Raw genomic sequence first — 10500 nt, 5'->3', positions numbered from 1 at the left:
GGAGAAGAGGTTGGAGGTTACTCAGTGGTTCCAGTCACAGCTCTGGGGCTCATCTACACAAGGGTGATATAGCTGAATGTGACCAGAAGTCCTCTATCTTGAGGAGCTTCTAACAGATGGAATCTCAGTGCCTTGTACTGGCTCAGGGAGGATTCAGCCTTGCTCTTTGCTCTGGCATGTTGCTTCCTAAGCTGGAATTGCAAGAGCCCGATACCATTCCATGGTACCAAGCTGCCATCTTGGGAGTGACTTGACTCAGCCCTTCCTAATAAGGGCTTCGTTAGTCTTTGCCTGTGTTTGTGGACACCTGCCTGGATTTAGAGCTTGGGACTTGGAGTCTGTGCTTGTTAGCCGTAGTGATCCTGGCATCTTTGCGTGATCATCATTGACCTTCACGTTTTGTGGGGTTTTTTTTCTTTCTTTTTCAGGATTCTGACCATGCCAACAGTCCTCCTAGTCGGAAACAAGCCAAGAGCTTCAAGATCAAGAATCGCTACAGCAACAGCGACAGCCAGTGGACCCACTGCCCAGGGAAAGCTGGGGGCTCTAGTCAGCACCTAATCCTTCCTGAGCCCCCTGCCTACACAGGGCCCCAGGTAACTATGCACAGAAAGTTGTCTTCTAACGCAGACCACGTCACCGTATCAAGCTTGGGAGGCCTTTCCAGGGTTACCTAAGCTGCTTTCTTGGCCTTCTCAGATAAAAGGGGATTTGTTACCAAAACACCCTTGATTCCAAACCTCTGCCCAAACTTAAATACTTGTGAAACAGCAATTTCGTTCAAAGAACTGTCTGCTTAGGTGTTGCTGTTGCTTGGGGTGTGGGGGGTTATTCTAGACCCTCGGGCCTGTGGGTGTGCTACCAAACGTGTCTGTGGTAGATGTTAAGGTGTCTGTCTGCTCTGCATTTATTACAAGAGGCGATGGCTGCAGCAGACAAGCCAGTCCTGTTGTGTTGTGTGACTCTGAAGAAAGGCAGTTAACCAGGGGAGGTCATGATTGCGGCTAGAACCCAGGAAGGCATAACAGCAACATGAGGAAACATGTTTATGATGAAGAGGCATGGCAATGCTTTTGTTTGTGAGGGTGTAAATAAGTTTGTTCTGGATGGGCTGCAGGACCTGGCAACGTTCCTTGAGCAGATTGGGTGCCTGAAGTATCTGCAAGTGTTTGAGGAGCAAGACGTCGACCTCCGGATCTTCCTCACCCTCACAGAGAGTGATCTGAAGGAAATAGGCATCACGTGAGTGTCTGTAATGCAGTGTTTATCTTTGCCCTTACAAACCACGTGCACAACCAGGTCAGGAAAGTATAGCTAGTGAGTGCTTTTCTGTTCTGGCCGTCTCCCACACAGTTTTGATATCCTCTAGTTCTTGGCTGTAACAGGCTCCTGTTTTTTTGGAGGTGCCTTGGAGGAACCAGGAAACTGCAGAGGTCCTCGTGGCATCCCATTGGGAATGGGGACACGTGGTGCAGTGTTTGGTCCCTGACAATTTGCTCTTCTCCCACCAGTCTGTTTGGTCCCAAGAGGAAGATGACTTCTGCCATTGCCCGATGGCACAGCAACGCTCGGCCGCCCAGTGATGCCCTGGAGCTGGCCTACGCAGATCGGCTGGAGGCTGAGATGCAGGAGTTGGCCATTCAGCTACACAAGGTAAGAAGTCTGCCATGAGCTGCTCAATGCCGTATCGCACTGCAATAAGTGATAGGTAGCATATTTTTATGTTGTGCCTCTAATTGTCCTGGGGTAAAGGAAAAGACATAACTTTCAGTGGACACACTTGTGTCGAGTAGATCAGGTAACACCACAACTGCAGCTTATCCACTCATCATCATCTGTGCTGCTTGCTTGTGAATCTTTTATGTCGCTGTTTCCCGTCCACCTGGGAACTAAAAGGGTGAGTGGGAGGAATTGAATGCCTATTCTTTTTCAGTAGTGTCACTTTTACGGTGAAGTTGTGCAGCCATTAGTGAACAGAATTCTGTTGATTTAGGAAATTGGGCCTGCTGAGTATCTTTGCAAATGGAGAGGAGGGGGGAATTGTAACTATGGGTCTGGTCTTGGTGTGGAGAGAAACTGTATTCTGTGTACAAGCCTTGTCCACCTTACTTTCCCACTGGGTTGGGTGCGCTTTTGCAGGAACCCTGTGACTGCCTAAGCCATTAAAATGGCAGGGACTCAGGGATGCGTCAGAGCAGACACATACCAGAGTGACGTACAGTACTCCCAGCCGTATCCTCTGTTCTGCTCTGCTGTAGAGATGTGAAGAGGTGGAGGTGATGAAGGGCCAGGTATGCCAGGAGCAGAAGCTACGTGCGGTGGCCGAGAGCTGTTTGATGGAGCGGGATGAGACCTGGAATGCTCTCCAGTGCCAGCTCAGAGAGGTGCAGGCCATCACCAAGGATGCTGGAGTCCTACTGGATCACATCAAGTAAGTCATTCCCAGGAAATGGCACTGAGGCTACTGGGAAACGGAATTTGGGCCGTAGAGAGATCAGAGGTCATATTGGCAGTCTTAGAGGGGATGCTTAGGGCAAGGCAGGAGAGCTCCGCAGGCATCTGAACCCGTTTTGCATCCTGCCTGACTTTCTTTAGTGGAAAGCCACAGCCACGTAAGCAGATGTGAAGCCTTAATCAGAGGCATGAGCTGTAAATGGCCTGACTTTTCAAAGATGCTGAGTGCTCCTGTTTCAAGTAGAAGGTGAAGGCGCTCAGCTCCGTTGGAGCCAAAAGGCTAAGTGCTTTGTTTGTGCTTATGTGGGTATGACTTGGTGATGAGGTGAATGCAGGAACGAGTTTCTAACTTCCAAACCATATCAAAGGACTTGCAATGTCTTGCCCTGACTAGTGAAGAATACTTTTCTTGCAACTCTGATACCTCACAGGAAAACCTGCCCTTTTTGTTCACACCGCTGCCTTTGAGTTCAGTCTTCCTCCACCTTCTAGTATATCTTTTGTTGTCTTTGTGGTGCTTTTCTCCCTGTCCCAGTTGGGCTCCTCTCACGGGTCCTGTTCTGTCCACTAATAACAGACACGTCCTTGAAGGTGGCATGAATCCTACTGCTATAGTTCCTGGCTTGCTCACTACCAAGGCAGGGTGAACTGGGATTGGCTTCCAGAAGGACGGCCGAGCAGTACTCCCGGCTGCGAGGGGCAGAGCACTTGTCTTTCCCCCCTGACTGAGGAGCTGAGGCTGTCTGGTAGAAGGGCCCTGCCATGCTCGGAGGCTACGCTGTTAGAACTGACGGTGTGATGATGTTAGCCAGAAAACTTTGTGTGCCTCTCGTGCTTTAACCTGATGCCTGTCCTGAGGGAGCTTCGTTTGCCCATTACAAACCTTGGATCAGGCTTGATTCTGGTATAAACCAGGCACAGCCCCTGGCTTGGGCTTCCTCCTGCTCACCCCACCCCCTCCTTCTCTTCTCCCCCCGCAGCTCCTCTGTGGACAGGGGCAGAGATTGCTGTGGAGATGGGGCACAGTGGAGAGCGCCCCTGAGCTTTGTCTGGGGCACGTCTTCCTCTTCTTGGGAAGGAACAAGGAGCAGTTTGTAACCCAGGGCGTTAGATGCGGTCCCTCGGCACCCCAAGCAGGTACTTGCAGGATGTAGGAGTGCACAGACCGGCGTGTTGTTCCAAGAAGTGTCCCTGTGCACTTCTGATGGGCTTTGTCTTGTTTGGCAGATCCTGTCAAGCAGAGCTGTCCTCCCGGCTAACCCAAGAGCAGGTGGCGGTCAGCAGAGTGCTGGACACAACGGTGCAGCCGGGAACCGGTGAGAGCAGGCGGCCTGGTGAGCGTCCGGGTGAGGAAGAGCTTATTAAACCACACAAATGGGTGCAGGGGGTGGGTAAACAGCGGGAGACCCCAGAGCAAGCCACGTGCTTCTCATCCATTGCTGAAAGGATGAAGTTAAAAGTGATTTGGATACAGATGAGCAGCCAAACTCTTAAATTCAACATAAAAATTTTTGCTGAGGGAAAGCATTTAAAGCACTTGAGGCGTTTGGACTGCAGCGGAGTTTCTCGGCGGCTTTTATTCTTGGCAAGTGGGAAGTTTTGGGGTCTGGCAGGTGTTTGTGGCTAAAAAATGCAAAGCGGCAGCCCTGCTTCGCGGGCCTGTGGCTTTGCCTTCCTACGCTGCAGCGTGTGGGCGCTCCGGGCGTGTTACCGCACTGCGCGCAAGAGCGAGGTCTCAGTTAGAAGCCGTGGTTGGTTCCCTAACCCAGTCTGGGGGATCATGCTGGTTGGTCCGTGGGGCAAACGGCTGTATGTAGCTGGGCAGGTTTGGCCCACGGGCTCCTTACCGTGAGGAGTTAGCAAATGATCCTGCTTTTTCGCTCTTCCAGAGATGTGCTCTTTGCTGCTCATGTTTGCAAAGTGAGACAAGGAGAGATCCTGTGGATTTCTATCCACTACACTTAGTCTCTTTGAGATTCTCTTAATATATGACCCAGCCAGTATAAAAAAAAAAAAAAAAAAATATAGCTCCTAAGTGGTAGGATTGCCAGAAAACCCCCTCAGTTTGTCACAGGCACTTGTAGCTCTCTCCCCCAGTGACTCAGAACCCCTAACTGGAGCCGTTTGGGTGTGGATGCTTCACAGCAACACCAAACCCTTGTCTCTGCTCCGTCACAGAGAGCAATCAGGTTGGTTAAATGTGTGGTTCCTCTTTCTTGCAGTGCTGGAAGGATGGCCGCCTTCCTTGAAGTCTCTGAGCTTGCCCGAGCTGTCAGCTGTCCTAGAGGAGTGTGTGGGAGAAATGGGTAAGGTGGGGGAGGACGCTGGTCACACAAAGTGGCTGTTGTGCTGGAGGGGGGAGGTATGGCTGGGCAGGTTTTTGATGATTTGGCAGTGGTAGGCTGGAGAGACTGAACGATTTCCCCCTCATTCAGGGAAGTTTCCAGGCTCTGAAGCTGGTGCTGGCATTTTCTTGCGCTTAATCTCACTCCAGATCCTGGGCTCTGCCTCATCCTCTGCCAAGGGGCCCAGGCTGAGAGCAGGGGGTACGTGCCCTCTCCGCATCTCTCCTGCTCAGTGGTCAGAGCTGCTTGTGAAGTGGTTCCCAAAGCCTCTGTCCTGGTCCTCTGATGACAGGAACTTCTCCAGGCAACAGTCAGAGAGTAGAGACGCTCCTGGTCCCAGCTGCAGGGGAGAAGGCAGCACGGAGGCAGGAAAGCGGAGGCTCAGTGCAGACTGCGGTCTTTACCGCTTGCTGGCCTCTTGCTAACACTGATATTTTCCTTTTGGTTTGTCCTCAGGAAAAGCTCTGCAAACTGTGACTCAAAACCTCCAAAGGCTCCAAGCCCCGGGGCAGAGCGGGCAGAGCTGGCTAGAGCCGTAACGAAGCAGGAGGGTGAGTGGGAACTAATGACAACCGCAGGGCTGTGACATTCAGGGGGGACATCATTCCTCCCAGCAAGTAACAGCCAGATGCTGCTTGTGCCCAGTGCTCTCTCACTGAGGCTCTACTCTGCTCCTTCTGTGCCCTCTGGTTGGTTTTCCCTTTGGAAAACTCTTAGTCGCCTTGTCCCTCTGCCCCACTGGAAGGGTGACTGTCCTCTTTTTTTTTTTTCCTTTTTTTCTTTCCCAGAATACTGACGTCGGGTGACTGTTCCACCCGGAAGCTGAGTGTGCCTGGGAGAATGAGCGCGAGGGCCGTGCTGGCAGCACCGCAGCTCTGCTGAGAGTGCCGCAGCAGCTGGTGGATGCGGGGAAGAAGGTCTCGGCCATCGGAGAACGTGCCTGGGAGAACGAGGGACAGCAGAAGACAACAACCCGGCAGCTCTTTGAGCCTGACTGTTTTCTGGGTTCCCGGGATCATTGTTGTTCATACCAAAAGGTTAGGTTAAGGAGGAGAAGCACCGAGCCCAAAAGGTTTATCTGCCTTAAGCTTCCTGCAGCCTTTGTCGTTCAGGGCTGTGCGGTGTTAAAAAGCTGACAGTTACCCACAGCAATCAATTATTGTTTTCCACACTCTATCTTCCCCGAGACCTCTGACACTTGTCCTGGCCCCTTCTGTGCCGTGTAGATCGCTCAGGAGCTGACCCAGAAAATGTATCGGAGGCGATGAGGAAGGCAGGTTTGCTGCCGATGGGCAAAGTGAGTGGAGTTTATAATGTTTGGCTTATCAAGCTGCAGCGAAACTCGCGCAGCCCGCGTGTCTAGCAGGAACGTCTGCCCTACTGCCACCCCAAATCTGGGCTTCAAAACCTCTCCCTCCAACCAGCCCACCCTGGTTCCGTTCAGCGGCTTGCCCCCCCTCGGGGGTTGTTTGTGAACATGTTATTCACTCCCAAAGAACTCTTGTTTTTTGTGGCAAATGCTTTATGGCAGAGACTCTCGGTCTGGCTTGTCAGTGCCAAGATCCCGATGCTGACACTGGTCGCAAGGCAGATGTTCCCCTGGAAGGAGATGAGAGAGAAGGAAGAGCTCGAGACTGTTCAGTCTCCTGCGCCTCTGGCAGGCGGCAGAGTGCCGAGGCGGGCAGAACCGGAACCGAGGGATACATCTGCCCCACATGGGAGATGGGCAAAAGAAATCACAGCCCAAATGTAACTGCGGTGCAAAGCTTTGGTGCTCAGCCACTGCCTGCCTTTGGTTTCCAGGCTTTAGTGGTTGGAAATAGTTCTGCTGAGGGATTCTTGTGTTGGTGGCGTGGGTGTTTTCAAAGTGGAGACACGTGGCGCAGGACAAGGCTGCCTCCCCGGAGAGACTGCTCCATCTCTTGGAGCTGGGCGAGCAGCCACAGGGGCTCTGGTGACAGTTATGTTGATGTAAAATGGTTTCCAGTGACTCTCTGGAGTGTGTGTGGGGGGGAAACACAAACAACAAAACCTGAAGTCTGTGAGCAGTGGCCTTGATGAGCCTGGAAAAGTGTTTTTCTCTTTAGGAAGGAGAAGAAACTGGGTTTTCCTCTTGATTTTCATTTTTTGGACCTTGATTGTAGATGCCCAAATATAAAAATCCACTCGGGCTCCATCCTTTGAGCTAGTCCCCCCCTTCTGATCGGCTGCCCGGGACCATTTAGGTGGAGTTGAAAGCTGCTCTGTGCTTGGTAAAGGCTTGACTGTCCCACTGAACTGGTGTCTCTGCGGCCGGGGGACAGTCCTGGGGCACCCGGGCCGGTATGGCCCACTCTGGCAGCTCACCTGTGCTTGGCAGCGTGCTCAGCTGGGGGGTGCTGCTTTCTACTCGTGTTTAACTCTTAAACTTCATGTGCCACGCTTATTTTTGTCACCTTTAGCAGATAACGTGGGCGTACGCACACTGGCAGCTAGCACCAGATGCGCAGCCGGAATGGGACAAGGCTGCAGGAGATTTCACCCTGAAAAATTAGTTTTGGTGAGGTGGAGCATCCCCGAAAGCTTCTCGGAGGATTGAGGCTGTGCTGGGAAGAGTTATTTTGGGCTTTGCCCTTCATTCCCTGTTGCTGGAGGAACGGTGGGGAGCGCCAAGGCGGTTTGCTCTGCCCTCTCCCCAGCCTTGGCGGTGTCTCTGGCCGCACAAGTACAGGGTTGTCAGTGCTGTGTCCCTCGGAAGGCCAGACATGAATTTAAGGCAAGATTTCTGTGGGGAAAGGGCAAAAGCTTTCATAGAAGCAAAAAAAAAAAAAAAAGAACCCAAAACCCAAGTGAAAGGGGCTGGGAGCATCCGGAGAGCCAGGGAAGCCCTGGCTCAGCAGTACCTTCAGAGCTGGGTAGGCTCTGCGGGGAAGTGGGTGGCTGGAAGGAGAGACGACACAGGCTTGGGGCTGGCTTTGCTGGGTCGTAGGGTGGGAAAGAAGAAAGGGTTTTGTTTGGGGGGGGGGGGGGGTAGGTGGTACATCTGGTAGATCACTATGCTTGGGGGCTGGGAAAAGGGGTGGGTGAGATGCAGCAGCGTCCGTATGAAGGAAAAGGAGAGCCCCAGAGCAAAGGTGCTGCAGGAGCCCCGATGTAAAAGTTTAAAGGGGTGCTGGAGTAGCCCGAGGGGAACACCAGGGAGGGGATTTTATAGAACAGCGATTCTTTGAGGAGGCAGTCCCTTAAACGGGGGACGTTAAACAGCATTTGTTGCTGAAAGGGTGGCTGTGCGGGCGGCGGGGAGTCTGGTGCTACCCTGAGGCAAGCTGTCCGAATAAAATAGTATTTGCTGACTTGGATAAAATAATAATAAAAAAAAACCAAACCTGAAAAACCTCTTTCTGGTGTGTGGGTTTCTGTGGAGGGAGCTGGAGTTGTAGAATCACAAATAACCTCACTGATTTATTTCAGGGTGATCGGGAAGAGGTACAGCTTCCCCTCCCAGGTGGTTATAGGCTGAGGAGTTTTGGGCTGCCTCATCCCTGGCTGCCCAGCCCTGCCCGGCTCCTGTCGGCGGGGACACCCTCGCGCCTCCCCTGGGTACATGCTGGGAGAATTCCTGTGGTCAGGCAGCGCCGGAGCGTGCACAGGGGACAAAGGAAGCCCAGACGTGAATTTAAGGCAAGATTTCTGGGGAAAGGGCAAAAGCGCTCTCCTTCCTGGCTGGGGGTTGCTACTTTTGCCCCTAAAAGGTCCCAGTTGCACGTTAAAAGTTGTCTCTTTGCTAATTCAGAAATTAATTTAGGCCTTGTTGAGTTGTGTACTGGTGCTGATGTTGTGTCCAGCTCTGGTCTGAGCTGTCGTGAGCTGTTGGTGTGACTGATCTAAACCTTCAGCCAACCTCTGCTGTCACCACAGCCGGGCAGTCAAGAGGATGCCGCTGAGCAGCTATCACAAAAAGTTTTAAATAGGGCAAGATAAAAATCTTTTTTTCTGGTCAAAACTAAAGCTTTTGGCGTATCTCGATACAAATTAAGCTGACTCGGGGTTTGGACTGGTGGGGAGCGGAGCAGAGGCGCTCGCGGGTCCCTACCATGCAGTGCGCAGCAGGGCTTTCTCTCCCCCTGCCCAACTTTGAAACTCCAGAGCACTGATTCAGGGGGGAGACCCGCTTCCATCTCAGCTTTCTCCTCCTGAGGCGCTGTGGCATCAGCTCCCCCGCACCAGCGCTGGGCTGCTGGAGCCCGCAGCACCCGGCAAGGAGCAGAGGAGAACCCGGCCAGCACTCCGAGTCTCGTCTGGGAGAAACCGCCCGCTCCCTCGGTCTGCGCGGGGCGGCTGGGATGCGATTTGGATCGCTGGTTGTATTATCCCTGTCACATTAAGCATCTTATCTTGCTACTGGCCTCCTCAAGTGAGCTGTAATGGAATCCTCGGGAGGGGAACACGGTGCCACCTCGAGCCAGGGGCTCTGGGTACATGTTTAGCACCCCCGTGACCGGGAGCGTGTGTGCGTCGCCGCCTTCGCATATACGGCTGCGTTCAGCGCGGTGCCCACGCGCTGCGTCCCTCCCGCAGAGCAGACAGAAGCAGCGTGGCTCCGCCTGCTGAAAAATAAAATGTTTATTTACATCTGAAAAGAGAGTTAATGTATAAAATGGCCTCACAGGGGTTACATGGGTCCTGCGTGACTCTCCAGCCTTGACCCTGGAGCAGCCTCTGTCCTTCCCGTGCTCGAGGCAGCCCTCCTTGGGACACCGCGCCTGCGAGCGAAGGGGGCCGGAGATGGAGAACAGTTTGCCTCCAGTGGAGAGTTAAGAGCTGCTTTCTCCCTCTTGGAGTGGCCTTTTTAGCAAGGTAAAAGCATCGTGCAGCGGGAACAACGGACGCGGCAGCACATCTGTCCTTCTAAGGTAAGAGCGAGAGGGTTGAGGGTGGCATCTACCACTGCTCTCGGCTCTTGCAGGAAAGCACCGGGAAAGGAGCCGTAAGCCAGATGCATGCAGCTGTGTGTGGTAGCAAACATCTTGAACCCCAGCTGTTGCACAGCAGGGCCCAGAAAAGCCCAACTTTTTGGCAGCGAAACAGTTCCCTCCTGGGACTTCACGGCTCTCCCCTCCGCAAAGCGGGAGGTGGTCGGGCTCAGCTCTCCCGGCGAGCTGATGTCCTTCAGTCCCGCGGCCACCGGAGGAGGAGCAGCGCTGCCCTGAGCGCCTGGGGTGGATACAGCAGGCAAAAAGTGCTCGAGCGCGGCGGGGTTTTTTTCGCGCCTGCTGCCCTGGCTCTGCTCTCCGCAAAGAGGGGACCTGCTGCGGGAGGAGCGTGGAGAGGAGGAAAGCTGGGGTTCCGTGCGGCTGGAGGACCAGCACCGCGCTACGAGGATGCGGGATGAGTCTGGGATGGATGATGTCTCAGGGTGTCGGTGAGGTGGTCCTCGCTCAGGGCAAGGAGAGCAGGAAGGTGGTGGCCCAGGGTGCGACAAGGAGGGGTTTGTTCATCGGGGCAGCAGGTCTGGGCAGTGTCTCCCGTTCTCCGCCGCTGGCCCTCTGCTGCCGGTGCTGGCCAGGCTCCCTCTCCAGCCACCCTCACCCCCTCCTCGTTCCCGGGTTGGTGCGGATGGGCAGATGGTTTCCCATGAGTGTGTCTGGTGGATGCCAACAGAGGTAGCTGATGGTGTCCAGGCAGCCGCAGAAAGCAGGAGGAGCCTTCTCCCCCGGCAGCC

General features: G+C 53.8%; 1 protein-coding gene across 1 annotated transcript in view; it reads left to right on the top strand.

The window, feature by feature from the left end:
- Positions 1-5338, top strand: part of ANKS3 (ankyrin repeat and sterile alpha motif domain containing 3) — an 11214-nt gene extending 5876 nt beyond the window's left edge. The window contains exons 9-15 of the mRNA XM_009881944.1: positions 429-596; positions 1118-1242; positions 1512-1653; positions 2259-2431; positions 3682-3770; positions 4677-4760; positions 5256-5338. Of these exons, the coding sequence (XP_009880246.1) occupies positions 429-596; positions 1118-1242; positions 1512-1653; positions 2259-2431; positions 3682-3770; positions 4677-4760; positions 5256-5338 (864 nt within the window). The remainder of the gene's footprint in view (positions 1-428; positions 597-1117; positions 1243-1511; positions 1654-2258; positions 2432-3681; positions 3771-4676; positions 4761-5255) is intronic.
- The last annotated feature ends 5162 nt before the right edge of the window (positions 5339-10500 follow it).

Source organism: Charadrius vociferus, unplaced genomic scaffold, assembly GCF_000708025.1.
Source record: "Charadrius vociferus isolate BGI_N301 unplaced genomic scaffold, ASM70802v2 scaffold593, whole genome shotgun sequence".
Lineage (NCBI taxonomy): Eukaryota > Metazoa > Chordata > Aves > Charadriiformes > Charadriidae > Charadrius > Charadrius vociferus.
This window is presented reverse-complemented; position numbering and strand designations above follow the sequence as displayed.